The sequence below is a fragment of the Monopterus albus genome, unplaced genomic scaffold, assembly GCF_001952655.1.
Source record: "Monopterus albus unplaced genomic scaffold, M_albus_1.0 scaffold46.1, whole genome shotgun sequence".
Lineage (NCBI taxonomy): Eukaryota > Metazoa > Chordata > Actinopteri > Synbranchiformes > Synbranchidae > Monopterus > Monopterus albus.
The window spans coordinates 3,071,367-3,087,633 of record NW_018127926.1 but is presented as its reverse complement, the minus strand read 5'-3'; the positions used below and the strand labels follow the sequence as shown (position 1 = coordinate 3,087,633).

The window sequence follows — 16,267 nt, the reverse complement described above, 5'->3', positions numbered from 1 at the left end:
TGAACACAACAGATATGTAGTAGATCTAATGAGACCTCTCTCACAAACGGCAAAATGTTCAGGTTGACACTCAGACTCACCTTGGTCCCTATACCTCTGTCAAAGGATGGCGCAAGATTAACAAAATATGATACTGCTTGGTTGTATGTGCTGAGGCTGTACTGATGAGTTAACAGTGTGATGAGAGATAAAGAAGGAAACACGTTAACATTTTCTGCGACTCCTCAGAGCAGACAGCCGTTTCAATACTCTGTGGAGAATGCACAAGATTTAGAGTCGATCTGAAGCTCAAAATTTGGAAAGTATTTGTGTATGTCTGATTATCTCTCTTCACTTGACACACTGACTATCAGATAACATTGCACAAAAACAAAGTGAGACTTGCTGGAGAATTTATGAACACAACTTGATTGAGTTAAGTTGTTATGATTTGTCCAGACCAAGTAGTTATCACTCATGTCCGCTGTTGGCGCACTCAATTCAGAAATCTCTCCTCTAGACATCTCTATTTCTCTTTTTGCTTGCAACACTTTTTTCTGGCATGTTCTCTCTGTCCTTCTGTCTCTCTCTCTCCATCAGTCTCACTGATTGCTCTCCCACAACATGCCTCCCGGTCCTGCCTCTCCACCACCTCTCTTGCTCCAGCCTTCTCTCACTTCTCTAATGAGTGTGTGTTACACAGGCATTCAGAAAACCTCCTCTGCTAATTACACGACAAGCATCTTGTTATGGGACACTAATGAAGAGGAATAGTGAGCTGGCAGTGGTGATGTGTGTGTGGTAGTTGGGGGGGTAGAACAGGTCACTGGGTGGGGTATTTATATGTGTATTTGTGTGCAGATGTGTGTACTGGTTGGTGGTGTGTGGGGAGAGTATTCTGGCACCAGGCCAGCAGTTTATCAGCCAGGGCGAAGTTGGACTCCGCATCACATTCTCTCCTTCTCTCTGTAGCATGCTTTTCCTTTTTAATCTTACTCTCTCATCTTTTTCCACTAAAGATCAGTTTAAGGGTGTTATTCTTCCAAGAAACATTAACTCTACACATATTAAACACGTCTGAGATTCGAAAGGGACGAGTCTTTGAAGTACAATACATGATAATCTGTCATTGCTCGCTCGCCTGTGTGCTAGATGTGCAGTGTTAGCTTCAATAGTAGAATCACTTGGTTGCTGGCATGCCATTAATAAAACACAGCATGGACTGACAAAACATGAACGCTGCAGTGCACATGCAAATATAGCTTGCAGATAAACACACACAGAGAGGAGACAGGACACAAAAAGGGGAGAGAGAGTGAGCTAGGCAGAAATCCAGCGACTCAGCGTGTGAGTTAGAGGAACTTGATCTGTCAAGAGGCACACTCAAACAGAAGATCGCTGTCCAGTACCATCCCTCGTGAAACGCTTGAGAAACACAAACCATCTGGAGGCTATAGTGCAGACTCTGACCCATCAAATATTGAGGTTGTTTGTCTGATTTACAGAGCCTATTTAGGATTGTTTGGACAACTTGGCTAAGGGATTGGTGCTTTAATTAAAGATAATACCAAGAACTAATATCGCCCCCAAGACCTTTGCCTCATAGTCAACAGTGCAACAATGTCACTGTTCTATGGGCAAGAGCTTTAAACATTTTGAAATGATTCTAGTTAGGCCTGATACAAAGGCTTCTCTATGTTCCTTATTTCACAGAGGTTGCTTCCCCAGATTCCCCCGATTTCTTTCTGCTGATGTCAATAGCAGTGCAGGCTTTTTCAGGCTCAGGGCATATTGATACTGTCATAAAATATTACATCCTCACTTTATTCATTAGAGCTGGGCTTTAATCTAAAAATATCATGGGCAGAGAATAAAACAGAGGTTTCAGCAGCAGAAAGATTAGGCCTGTACTCCTCTTACTGAGCGCCACAGCTCGGAAACACTAAGGCCCAAAATAGATGTTCTTCTCATAAAGGGCTCCTTCTTTGTAGTCAGCATACAGCAACAACATCTGCAGGGCAGTTTCTATGGGGGGAACAGATTCGGGCAGGCTATCAAAGAGAGAGGCAATCTCCTGTGAGTAGCAGTGGGTGGAGGACTTCCATATTCTCTCTCTCTATATATTTCTTTTTTTGACGATGTTAATAAAAAACCATTAATAAGACTTGTCAGTGCTATCTTTGGAAGATCCAAAATGAAAAAATGAGACAAAAGTATTCACAGTCTAGCGCTGCCCACCACGACACAGGGCACCATGTGGAAGACAGACAGCAGTGGGGTCTGGTATGCTGATCTAAATAAAGCATTGGGATGACAGAAGTCCATCAGTGTCCCAAGATAAAGAGAGGACATTAGCTGTGGAACAATCCCACCTTAGCTGAAACATTCAGGTTGTGAAATTTATGCCACAAAACATGGTTTGCTCCTTTTCTTCAAACTGTTGCTTCAAAGTATTTACCTCTTTGAGATGTTCCAATAAATTTTCCAATATGGGTTTAAATTAGGCACAACATGGGATTGTTGCTTCTCGACAGATGGCGTGGGTAGGAACATGACCCCTACATGACTCCAGGTATTCTTTGAAGGCAGATAATGAACCTGTCATGAAAATTTTGGGTCAGGGTTTAGTTTATCTGGTCAAGATTTAAACTCCCGATGGGCTTAGATGATGAGTGCTGCACTGAACACTGTCAACTATGAAATAAATAAAGTATGGATTATCGTAAAGATTTTAGATATTTAGAGCTGATGTAGATGCAAGAACACTGTAAGACTTTACTAGGAGAGTGATGGTGAAGGCTATAAACCTTTGCAGGTCTTTTGACCGATGGGTTTTACTGGCGGTGATGGCAAGGCGTTCACTATCTGTTTAATGTAAAACATGAGCACAGCCAGCACATAGATGGAGGCTCTGAACTGAAAAAAGGTGGCACCATAATGGGGAGGTGAAAGGCAAGGGGGCAACCTGATGACAGTGGCTTCATGCAGAGCAGAAGTGTATCGAGGGCCTTGCCTTTGAACTGGTGAGCCAGCTAATTGAAACAGCATTGCCGGGGTATTGCCTGAAGATCTGGGTTGCATTCATCCCTGCTTTTATTCAATTTGGTCGCATCACAGGGGCATGTCCTGAGTTTTTTTCTCCGCTTGGCAATAAGTCATACCCTCACCTTTTGCCCTCGACGTGTTGCCCATCTGTGTCCCCCGGGAGTCCGAGGTGCTCAGGCCGCTGAGGGATTCGGATGAGGTCTTGAGAAAATGCAGGCTCCCTGCCACTGAGCCCCTTATGGTACTTCTTCACGCCTTTCACCTTGGACTTGACCCTCCTTCCCCTCAGCTCCTCACACACATACCTCCTTGCCCTGAGACTTTTAAGATTTACTGTTAAGAGCAGCGGCTGTCAGGAGGTTTGAACCGTGCACTTTCTAATTCAAACAAATGCAGTACTGGGGTCATGGAATTATCATGGAGCCACAAGGTGTTTCGGATGACTCGCAAGTGTTGAGTGTTAAGCTGATAGAAAGAGAGAGAAGAACCGAGAGAAAAAGAGAGATGGTGCTCTATGCTGTTAGCATTGCAGTGCAAAGCTTGTGAGCTAACATAGTGGAAATACATAAACAAATAAAGCGATAAAATAGATAAACCCTCACACTTATACCTGGTTATCGCCAGCCCCTATCAGTGCAGGTGGGTGTAGATCTTGTACAGGGAAACTTCTCATTTCGCAGAAGAGTAGTCAGTGTTTTGTTCATGGCTTAAATCAGTGTCCCACATGCACTGGTTGTTGGTTGGGGTTACATGGTAGGAGGAGAATGATATGATAGTCAGTGATGTAAAGAAATGCATATTCAATAAGCAGATGCTTTTCAGGTGTACTTTTGCATCTCCTGAGACAAACGGAAGCTGCTGTTCCTCTTATTGTCAATTTTAGCCTTAGTAGTTTGAGACCAAGTTTCAGAGATCCACCATGCAGGACAATATTAGAGCCAGGAGATATTTACAGTACCAGCATAGTTAAAATTTAGTTTTATTGAACATTTAATTGACACACACACACCACTTTTTCCCAGATGAAAACATCACAGGAAGGTCAGCCATTGTCATCACACCTGTCTCCACGTGATGGCTTCCTGCCACTTTCCTGCTATTTTTACAGGAAGACTCTGGCTACGTGCAAGAGGAAAACACACTAACAAATAAACAAATGAAATACGAATGCATCTTAAAACCGAACAGGTTATTATTATGGTAACATTACCCGAAGCAGGAGAGAAAATAGTTCTGGGTTATTTAATGCATTGGGAGTCTTAACTTCATTGTTCAGATTTCCTGCCAAGCACAAAGGAAACATCATAGTTGACTTTATACTGGATGCATATTCGTCACATACACGTGGATTTTGGATGGCTCTAAAACTATTTATTTCAAACCAAACCGACTGAACACCAGGGACTCTACAGGTTTACACCTGTACCGTGGCTGCTTGCTAACTACAAACGCATGTGAGGTCCAAAGACTACATGGAAAGGAAAAAAAAACAGGACTTGGAGAGGAACACCGTACGACTGAGGGAGGGACTAAAAGTGTGCATAATATTCCTTTCCTCTGTGGGACTCGCAGCGAGCAGGTACAGCATCTCCGCAGTCCAACGCACAGCTGTTACGCTCAGCTGCCCACCGCGTCCAGCTTTACAGGAAACTTCTCACATCGGTAAGTGCAAAGTTTTACTGCGTTAATTAGCTAAAAAAAATCTATCATAGAATCAGAGGGTGTGTGATATCGCCGATGATGGATAAGGGTGGGAAAGTGTCGTTAAAGTTTTGATTTTTCCTGTGAGGATTTTTCATAAAACGTGCAGCGCGTCTTTTTTCCACAAATTGAGATGCGCAGCTTTAGACCTGTATTTCATCTCTGCTTAATTTTTGGAAAGTTACAACGACATATGAACTAAGAAAAAGTTACTCATCGTGCACGTTTGAATCTTTTTTAAATGAACTTTAATAATTTCCAAATGTTCAGTTTCTTTCACCTTCAAATAGAACAGTAATGTAAAAAATCTATTTATGTCACAAAATTTCTTATGGCGATATGAATGCTTTGCTCTTTTTTGTTCTGTCGTTTTTTTTTTTTTTTGGCATTTAAGTAAATATCTAAAGGTAGTGTAAGCATTTGAATGACAGCACTGACTTTCACATTATTCACTTTGTATATGACTCCTTCTGAAACAAGAGCATCTAAATCTATTTGAGCTGGTGAACATCTGCAAGCACTGAGCACTGGCTCATCTTTTCCCAGTCTGTCAGCACCTGCCATAAACTAGATATGCCAGATTGCTTAGCATATGAATTTGAGGAAGATGGGACCTGCCACTGCCCATGTACACCATTCCTCCTCTAATGCAATACTACAGCTTCCCGTCTCTTGTGTTGATGCTGCTTCAAGTAAACAATGTTAAGTGATATGCAAAATGTAGGAAAGAGAGGAAAAAGAAGGAGGATAATGAGGAGGAGGCAGTTTTGCATGAGGAGAAAAGGGGAGACGATGAAGGAGAAGTGATGGAAATGTTAGGTTGACAAGCCTCTGGATGGATAGAGTTGCCTCAGTAGAAGTCATTTTTCCTCATACAAATCAGCATTTTCCTTTTAAAAGAAATTCATCAAAACATTCCTATTAGCTAAAACTAAAACTTCAAAATTTAAAAACCTCCAAAGCTCATTTTTCATCTTAGTAATGTGTGTAGTTGATGTAACAGGTTATTGAAACTCAGCTCAAATTTCCCACTCTTTTTCCTTCATCCCCTTCCCTCTCCCTTCTTCTCTCTCTCCTCACATATACACCCAATAATACGCTTGCACACAAAGTGTAAACAGAGTGTGATAGATAGTTTGCTCCAACCTGCCTTGTCTCTTTGCATGTTGATCCTTTTAGCAGGCTCTGCTTCTCCTGTCTGCAATGTCCGTGATGAGTTACTACATGGATCCAGTTTCTTCCTACCCAGCCCTTCGCCCCTGTGACCGTGTGGGCGCAATGGTAAGACCTCCCTTGTAAATTATGTCCGTCTTAAGGCTGCCTCAGCTACCTACCACACAGCCAGACCGGAGTGTGAGGGAATGAGCGTTTGAATGTGTGTTAGCTGCTCAGCCCCATGGCAGTGCAGGAATGTGCACAGGAGCATCACCTCACAGGAAAGCACTCTCTCTGAACATTTTTCCTGTTGAGTTTAGGACACCAGTGTTGCACTGATAATCTATCTGTACATGCTGTTCCTCATGATTTCATCAAAAGTTAGGAAACACAGCTGTTGAACAAGTCGATTTTCTACAAAGGCTGTGAAATCGCCCTCATGATCTCCTTTGTGTTGTGCAATCAGTCTGCAACAATATGGGCTTCTCTTTAGCAAGTAATATTGTAAATATTGAGACCTGTAGGCCTCCAACTTTGCCACTAACCAATCAAATTGGAGTCAGACCATTCTTACTGAATAGCACTTTTCTCAACTAAGACACCCACACAGTGCTTTGCAGCAGCCTGTTTGCAAGAACACCAGGACTCTAAATGCTTTCCAAACGAGACAGCTGAATACAGAGTCAGAGACAGTGCTAGCTGGGAACATTGGGATTCCTGTCAGGTGAGCATTTGAAGGGTGAAGGCCAAGGAGCGGCAAAATAAATGCCTCCATTTGTATGCAGAGCATCGGCATATTAGGATAAAAGACTGAGGTTATATGCAAATGGAAACCGCACCCAGGCCCCACAGAAAACATGGAAGGATACAGCTCTCTGGATCCTAATTGGCTCAGGTGGTGGGCTTTGCCTTGGAAATTGAGAGTACTGTATAACTGGGCAGACTTGGTCAAAAGGTGAACCTGGGTCACCCAGTTGGTCTATTCTCTAGAATTTTTGTAAATTATCAGCAAAAGGCAGAGGGCTTGATGTGATTTATGTTTTTTATGTTTACTCTTTAGCGATTGTCAGGGTCTTAAGTGCATCACAAAGACTGTATGAAAGGAACAGTGATGGAAATTAGGGCTTACAATCTGTGTGTAGCAATTAAAAAAGTACCATAAGCCACCTCACGGCAAAGTGATCTTAATCTCTAAGCTATATAAAGAGAAATTTTAGAATAGTATGAGACTTCTTTACATGTGCAATAACATAAAGAACAGCAGAATACTTTTCCTTCTGCAGCTTTGGTTTGGAATGACATGCCATTAACCTTCTGATGCTGTTATCACACAAATTATTCTTATAATCAACACAAAAAGCATCACCTGTTTAGCTATACTGCAGCACAAGACAGCATGTGACTGGGTCTGTGGCAATAATCAGTCCATACAGCGGATATTCAGTGAGAATGCACTTGCCATATTGTGTCAGCACAGGTGTAGACGATCACAATTTTGTTATTTTTGCATCTACAAAATGCAATGCATTGTATTGTGTGAGTGACAGAGGAGAACTGCATTTGTTGTCATGGGCTTTTTTGTATAAATTTTATTTAGTCTTTTTTTTAAATTTCACCACCAAAAGGGCAGAAAGTAAATATATTGTGCTGTATAGTACATGAGAGTATGTAAATATATTGTGCTGTATAGTACATGGGAGTACTTCAGACATGACCAATGATGAAAAGCAGATATTTAAATTCATCATGGCAGGAAAAGCAGAAGTGCAACTAATAACATCAGCGACAGCTAATTTCTATTATATTTCTACGTCACTGAAAAAAACCAACAACTAGTCACTGCAATTCCTTCTTCAAAATACTAAGAGGCAAATAAACTAAACACACAATGAATGAATAAGCAGACTTGTACTGTATATGTAATCATGAGGCACTGTATTAGAATGATGAATGAAAAAAGGGTTGCTCATAACACTGGGGATTTCACTTGTTTTCCTCTGTGTACTGTAAGGTTTACTTTCCCAGATTGCAAAACATACTGTGATTTCAAAAATCTGTACCTTTCTAGACAGTTATAGCTAATCTGTGGGTTAACAAATAACATGTTAATATGTTAAAAAGCAGCCTGACACAAACTAATTACTCTGATTAAATCTTAAATCTTAATACAGGCTATATCTGATTTTGGCACAATGTGCAGTGTGAGCTGTACAATACCACTGCCTACTCAGAGCAGTCAGAACATTTGCATTTGTGCAAGAAGGGGCTGGATTATCACACTGAAAAAAAGTGTGTACTCAAGGTGCCAGCTCAGTCACACCTCACAGGAGTTAAACTTTATACGCGAGATCTTAGGTGCTCATTTTCGATTTGGATAGTGGCCAATTACTTGAATGCATGAAGGTCTCAGTGCTATCAGCATTTTGTCCCATTGTTTTATTATTGTTTAAAATGGACTATTTCCTTGTCCTGTCACAAAGATTTTGTCTGTAAAACACTCTCATTCTGGTTGTGTTTATGTAGAGTGCACTGCATTCAAATCAGTGTGAAATATGGAAAACTCTATATATGGTATTTATTACGATTACTTAGTTCAAATTGAAAAGGCATACAAGGTTTCTGCAAGAAACCATTTTCCAAGTGGCCTTTGCAATGATATTTATTCTATATTTGAACCGATCAAAGAATATTATGGTGGTGATATTATCTCTAGCGTTGTCTGATCCATAAATCAATCACGTGGCTCCCCCCATGCCTATCTGACTTGTTCCCCCTTGCTGGCTGCTGTGATAGGAGGTGGCAGCAACCCATGCAAACCTCTAAAGAGCCTCATAAATTAACCTCCCCGATCCGCTGGTCATGCTAGCCATCCATAAAGCTGGCCAGCTACTGATAAAAGCTTGTGTGCTTAAACAGGGGCTTCTAATCAGATATCATTCTGTCTGCCAGTATGTCGGCTAACATACAGTATCCGAGGGAAGCTACATAACAAGAGTGGCAAGAAAAAGCAAGTGAATTCATTAGAATTACCTCCATTTTGTATAAATTCTAAAATCCTAACATGTGTTTGACTTACAATTATGAACAACCTGAGTCCAATCTAACTAATAATACAAAAATCATGTCCTTGCCCAGACTGAATAAATATTTACAGTGTATCCTGGTAAAAAGTATGTATATGCCTAGAAGTGGGTGCACAGCTAGGATGACTCTACTGGCACAACAAAGAAAACTCAGTAAGGTAACAGAGAGTAACTACTAAAGTCTTAAAGCAATTATTGAAGTTGTTTAACATCTCTGCTCGTGATTCTACCAAATTATTGTTTGCATGGTTACGTGGAGAAAACCACTGCATGCCTGAGGTTTGCCAAAGAGCACCCTCAGTCTCCACAGCGCTACTGGAAGAATGATTTGTGGACTGATGAAGGTTGAACTGTTTGGGAAGAACATGCAGCACTACGTCAATGATGAAGTATATGCACTGTTACCTTTGGATGTTCATGGACGGGAGAATAAATACCCAAGGAAGCTAAGTAGAAGTTGGGTGATGCAGCAGGACAACGATTCTGAACAGAACTAAGTCTCCATACCAAGAAACCCCACCTTTTGGAGTGGCCAAGTCAAAGGCCCAACCTTAACCAAATAGAGATGCTTTAGAGAGTCATTCACAACAGGCATCCTGAGATATTGCTGAGCTGAAGCAGTTCTATAAAAAAAAAAATGGTGGAAAAATTATTTCTGAACTTTGTCTAAGTCTGATTCCAGTGCTTGTTTGAGGCTACTCAGGTTTGACCAGTGATTAAATCCACAGGTTCACTTACCTTTCCCCCCAGCACTGTGAATGTTTAATCTGTGTGTTTTCTTGTCACTGTAACTGTAGCATTGCTCATAGTCTCATTTCACATCTCACAAGCAATTGTTGTTCTCTGAATGACACATTTGTAAATTAAGCAAAAACACTGAAAGCTGATTACATACTGTAGCAGAATGCATCACTCCTGCACCCGCTAGGGAAACACCTTATTTCACTGTTTAAAAGTTTAAAATAGAAACGAGTTTTATAACTCTTATTTCAGTTAAAATACCACATTGTGTCTAGTTAGGCATAAGCTCCATATCAGTTTCAAACCCAAACATCCAACAACATCTGCTGAGGATTTTGTTTGTTGTCAAATGAAGGTTTTGATATGCTAAAAATGGCTAAGTGGCTATCTTCTCCTCGACTATCTCTTATATCCACACAAGTTCATATCTCCCTTGGCTCCCTTGTCTAGTGCTGACTTTAGACTTCCTTCTTGGTAAAACCTCTTACATGAACATTTCTGTGATAAGCAGGATAAAACAACACTGGTAAGATAAACTGAATGAGTCAAATTTAGCAGCGAAGGTTATCTGTGAGCTAAAACAATGACAAATTCGTTTTTAAAATCCAAGGTTATGCTGCCACCTAAAGCCACTGGAAAGTTTGATCAGTTGTTTTCAACTTACTACGTTCCCAGGCACAGAAATGCATGTATTTCATTAGTTAACAAACACATCGTTGGTTAAACTCAAATGTTGCATGAACACATAGAGTTAAAACACCAGCAAGCTGCAATAGTTCTAGTATGATTTTCTACTGCTATGTTATCTTGCTACATACATATCTTGCTGCATTCCTCTGTTGAGATATTTCCGCAGCTTCCACACTTGTAGATAATATAATAGTAGATCTCCATTCATTGGTTAGGTTTCATTCTTTTTTATTATTTCAAATTTAAGTTTTATTAATTTCACATCAGTGAGGGATGGAAATTTGCTCTTCAACTCCATACCAAAAACATACACCATAAAAGCAAAGTATACATAAGTAAATCTGAGTTACAGTATATATATATAAACAGTGTGCATGGATTTCATGCAGTGCATTTTAGCTCAACTGCTGTGTGTTGTTTGTCACCAGAGGCAGAGTGGAGGGGTGGTAGTGGGCCCTCAGACCCAGCTCCCAGGTGTGGTTCACCCTCAGCAGCAGTACTACCCATCACAGCCCCTGTACCCCCAGGATATACCCCTGCAGGAGGTTCCCAACGGACATGACGTGTGCCCTACAGGTAAGACATGGACTTAGTACAAGGCACTGGGAGAAGAGGCAAAATGCATATTAGGTCACGGTCAACATTTACAAATGTACTCTATTTGTTAGTGAATGTTTGATCAAGATGTAAATATTTTGAAATGTTATGAACTTTTATTAATGAGCCATTTTTATGATTCCTAATAGATAGCTACACACAGAATACCTTATACATGTATGTATATAATGATAAAAAATGTACAACAGTTCATTCTGAATAAACAACAAACAAAAGATGTTGCGTTAACTGGAATGATAAGTGGGCAGGCTGTCACACTGTAGCATTCATGTGTGTGATTTTACAACACATATTTAAACTCATGTAGTTTTTAGAAACAGACACACAACACAAACTTTCTCAACTTGGCCTGTTGTTCTGCATCAGCTGCATGAGGGTTATTGGTGATGCTGACCTCGAGGGCAATGCCTTTACCAGACGTCGCCTTTCTCTCTTTCTGTCTCTCTCCCACGTGTTTTCTGGGGACACCCAAATGCCCTGCATTTTTCTGCTTTCAATCCTTTCTTTTTTTTTAAAATGAGTTTTATTTTAAACTGGAACATTCCTTCCAGTACATTTGCCTGCGCTTGACACTGGCCTCTTCTCGTCATCAGAAGTGATTGATGCTGGTGAACTGGGACACACGCCACAGGAGCAGGGTAGGGGTGCTGGGGGGCACAGGCTTTCTTCCGTCACCTCCCTGAGCTGGATGCAGGGGGCAAGACAGGGGGCCAAAGAGCGGCCATCTTTTTCCCAAGCCTCTGGTTTAGTCTCTGGGGATGTGGAGGGGGCCTAAGTGTGTGTATGTGTGTGTGTGAGGGAGTCAGGATTTGATGGGATTTGCTGATGTTTGTTGCCAGAAACACACTCCTTCGAGCCCTCACTTCACTGCTCCCAGTGCTAAACCGTTGACATAAACATTGCTGAGTGGAAAAAAATGACCGTGCTTTGACCTTTCTTTTCCCCACCCTTCTCCTCAATCCTACACTATGCAGACCACAAGTATAAGAGCATTTGAGCCACCTGGAGATGTTATTGGAGTCAGCTCTTGTTAATAGTGTCAGCTACTGAGATTTGGAGCTACCCGCATATGGTGAGATAAGTCTTTGCTAACCTCAAGAGCAGCTAAATAACCTCTGACACACCCTGCAGCCGTTGCTTTGACTCATTTCTCTCAAACTGAAAACGGTCTTCCCTTCAAAATTTTACAGTTTCAGAACACTCACATTCATTTTGCACATTAGTACTACTGGACAAACAATTTCACCTTCCTTCTGCTGTTTAAGTGGTTTGGAATCTCCACTGCGAAGTCAAATATCCATATACCATTCATTTTTTACCACTGACATTGAAGCAAATATTATTTTTCTTATTAACAGAAAAAAAAAGTGTTTTATTTAATCAACCTGGAAACAACTTTGTCAATCAGCTGAAGATCTGACAGAACATAATGGAGCATTTTGACTTACACCACTTATAAGTTACCTATTTAAGTTTCATTTTTAAAAAAGTAAAAGTAAAAATGTCATCAGGGAAACACTGCTGCATGTAAATGCAAACTCCTTTACTGGATAAAGATAAATCAGCCATGTTTTTTTATTTTATGGACACAGTTGTTACAATGTCATCAGTAAATAAACATAAGCTTGTAGCTTTTTGAAGAACTGCAGGTAAGGCAACATTCGTAACAATCTCACAAAGTAAATCCGCTGTCATGGATATATATGGGGTGATGTATTTTATTTAACTCTTAAAGTGGTTACATTACATCAGATTTTACAGTTGAAGCCACTTTCTGTCCTGGAGAATTGATTTGGTTTTGTTAAAAGAAATATATGCTAGTGTGAGAAAGAAAGAGTGCAGAGCAGATGTGAGGCAGGGATCGTAGATGTTAAAGGACCAACGCATGTTTGGCCCAGAGCCCAGTGTCACACACACTGGCTCCTGACAACAGCCATGCCATGGTGATGTTTACACTAACATAGCTCTACTATCCAACACTCAAACCACTGTTGTAAACTGTGATTGTAGAAATTCGCCATGTGTGTGGGAAAAATGAATTGAGTGTGTAATTCAGATATCACACACATTCATACACACTCCAACAACATCCTGCATTGATGCACATTCCGCATATTCATTCATTAAATTCACGCCCTGCACCCTGGTGTATATTGTGTTCCTGCATCCTCCCATTGAGTAAAACACACACACACACTGATATCTACTCCCAGGCACTGCTGAGCTCACTGTACATTTAAAGTTGCACTCCCATTTAGTGCACACAGACACAGCTGTGATCTGGCACTCAGGGATCATTGGCCAGTGTTTTATTTGATGTGATTTGACAGCTGGACAGTTGGAAGAGGAGGGGAAAGGGGTGGAAAGCAAACGAGAGTGGGCGGAATACAGTTTGAGGAGAGACGATAGATAAGAAGAGGGATAAGTCACAAGACTTGGACTGACGTTAGTGGGAGAAGAGGAGCATTTGAGATGTGGAGCCTAAAGAGGAGGGGACTCTGCCTCTGATGAGGGGCACGTCCTCACGGGCGCAGGCCCATTTTTTATTTCTAAAAGTAAACAGGCAGCCTGTGGGGGTCTGGGGGGTTATGGGAAAGGAGGAAACAGTGATGCTAATCAGGCCAGCACACACATCCCCCTCCAACAATAAAGCAAAACAAGAGTGGAAACACGGAAAAGCGACAGACAACTGTGGAGGAATGGGCTACAGCACTTCCATGGTCCTAGATTTGAACTGCATAGTGCAATGATAGGTCTGAGGCAAGAGTATTAGGCAGTAAACAGTAAGGTAATCAGCTAAGCTACTTCTGCACTGCATATTTGTAGATTGTGAAGTATTTTTGTAGAATTCTGAACTGTTTGAGTGAGTTTCCCCATTGGACATCTGAGCAGTGGTTGCATTGTGCACTGAACTCAGTTTACAGTAGCGTCATTCTGGAATTTCTATCCCATAACTCAAAGTACTGCTTCACTGATCTAAAAGGAATCCATCACAAAGAATTACCCATTAAATGTAAGTATTTTGTTAAATAAATAGTCTTGACCCTAAGAAATGCCTCAGTATTTCTCCTTCACTAATAACTCCTGGGTATTTATGCTGCTTGTAAAACTACCTCTTACTTCCAGCTAGCATTTTTTAAAATCCTTTTCCCAGAATTCTACACGTTTTATTTCTAGGAACTTCAAGTGTGGTAAGTTCCTCCCAATAGCGTGGTGACTAATTACAAACCCCTTCAGTTGGAGAACATACAGTTCTGAAACACATGCAATCACTGATGTCTGATGATGCAACCGATACCAGCTCATCAGGAAAGGTGGTGGTTTAATGCATCCTAAGAGAAACCTCCCATTGTTTTAATGTTTATATTTTGAGCTTAGCAATATTCACAGACTGTTAGCTACAATGAGTGTATACTGGCACTGGTAAAAGTGAATACCTCCTATTGTGTCTCAAAATATGTTGAATCCAGTCCATCCTATAGTAGTTAAGGCTCAGTTCTTCTCTATCTTCACTCAATATAAACAACATTTATGTAACACTTAACAAAATAGAGCAACCAGGAACTTTATTTTCACAGCTAAATCATTATATTTCTGGAGTGTACCATTCATTTAAATGTTGCAGCTTACTATAATGTACTGTACATCCTTTATTTATTCAGTGAAAATATATTAAAACCGCAGAATGATTTTCCTTTCAGCTGTGAGGACTAGTAGAGCTTTATCTGAGAGTGTGGTGGTAACAGAGAGGAGGGAGGGCAAGACGTGGAGAGGGAGGTCTGGGAAGCAAAGAGACTCTGAGGGGGGTGGGGATAATTGAATTATCTGCACAATGGAGTGATGGGGGGCACGTGGTGCCGCTAATGGAGGAAGAGATGTCCTTTTTAGCTAAGCTAATTGTTCAGAAAAGAGCTGAGCCTTTGTTCAGGGAGGCCCTGCTACTTTTCCAGTGCACTTACATGCACACAGTTTAGCAGCATGCACACAGACATAGACATATACTGTACACTTACTGACACACACACACACACACACATACTCTCAGAAGAGTCTTTGGAATGTGAGGCACAAGATAGAGATGTACACACACACACACAAACACACACACACAGGGATATGCTGCTCCTGTCCCAGCTAACCCTCTGATCTCAGCAGGAGTGCATCCAGCCTGTGGCACTTTTAAAGCATCCATCACAGACAGGGCTGAGACAGAGCCACTAGACAGAGGCCACAAGGACCCCACTGTTTTACTGTTCCACTGTCTCCCTCTGTGTGTGTGTGTGCACTCATCCATCACCCATCTATGTATGTGCCTGTTAATGAGTGACTGATTGATTACATGCTGAATGCTGTCCATTCAAAACAACATACCAAATCTGTCAGGCTGTAGCCATCGTCTGAGATGTTTTACACTTCGATTTTGTCTTGGCTAAATCATCATTTTAGATGTTTTGTTTGCACATGTAAAGTGGGGGGAAAAAAATGAAACGTAAATACCAAAACAAAATCTGCCAAAAGTTTGCTGACTTGCTGCAAGGGCACCAACATCAAAGACAGATAGCACTTGACAGCTGTATGGAATGCTCCAAATCGAGTAACCTTTCAGTTAACTCTGTGAAAAGTAGCAGGTGCAACGGTTGCATCTAAGGGTTGTAGACAGGCAGGCAGCACAGATGTGCCAGTGAGAGACAGACAGCGAACAGGAGAGACGAGTGAGGAGAGAGAGTGAGCTGCTTTAGCTAGACGTGCTACACTGCAACGCAAATAAGTGAAGCCAGCTAACTGTCAAAACCATGGCAACAGCACTTGCCAGCTCAAGAAAAGAGACACTGAAACCAAAATTAGTTTGATCTGAGACGTGTCCTCAGGTGCACTGGTTCATGCACTGGCTCTTGGTTTTCTGACTATAAGACAGTTAATGATATCTCTGTCTAAAAAGGAAACAACAGCCTGTTTCAACAATAGCTTTTTTCAGGTTCGTATTGTACACAATGTTGGCACAAACAGTTGTTACAAAGATTTCTACAAAGATAAACAGAATATTTAATATATATGCACTTGAAGGACTTTCGTCCCCTAATGTCAGTGTGCTGATCATAACAATGTGTCATCAGGGCCATTGAATACCAGGCTCTTTAAAATGGCCATTACTCTGAAAAACAAATTAGTAACATACCTTGCTATAATCTGATAAAAGAATAAGAATATATTGAAATATTTCCTGGAAACAGAAATTTTAATGTAAATTTAAATTA

General features: G+C 41.0%; 1 protein-coding gene across 5 annotated transcripts in view; it reads left to right on the top strand.

Annotated features, from left to right (window-relative positions):
- Positions 1–4,066: 4,066 nt before the first annotated feature.
- ets1 (v-ets avian erythroblastosis virus E26 oncogene homolog 1) overlaps positions 4,067–16,267 on the top strand; it is a 37,932-nt gene continuing 25,731 nt past the window's right edge. For 2 of the 5 annotated variants that reach the window (XM_020600357.1, XM_020600356.1), the window contains exons 1-3: positions 4,067–4,686; positions 5,905–6,006; positions 10,823–10,970. In XM_020600357.1, the coding sequence (XP_020456013.1) occupies positions 5,929–6,006; positions 10,823–10,970 (226 nt within the window). In that variant the 5' untranslated portion in view covers positions 4,067–4,686; positions 5,905–5,928. Of the gene's footprint in view, positions 4,687–5,709; positions 6,007–10,822; positions 10,971–16,267 lie in introns of those variants that run through there. The other 3 variants (XM_020600355.1, XM_020600353.1, XM_020600354.1) reach the window with 3 other exon arrangements.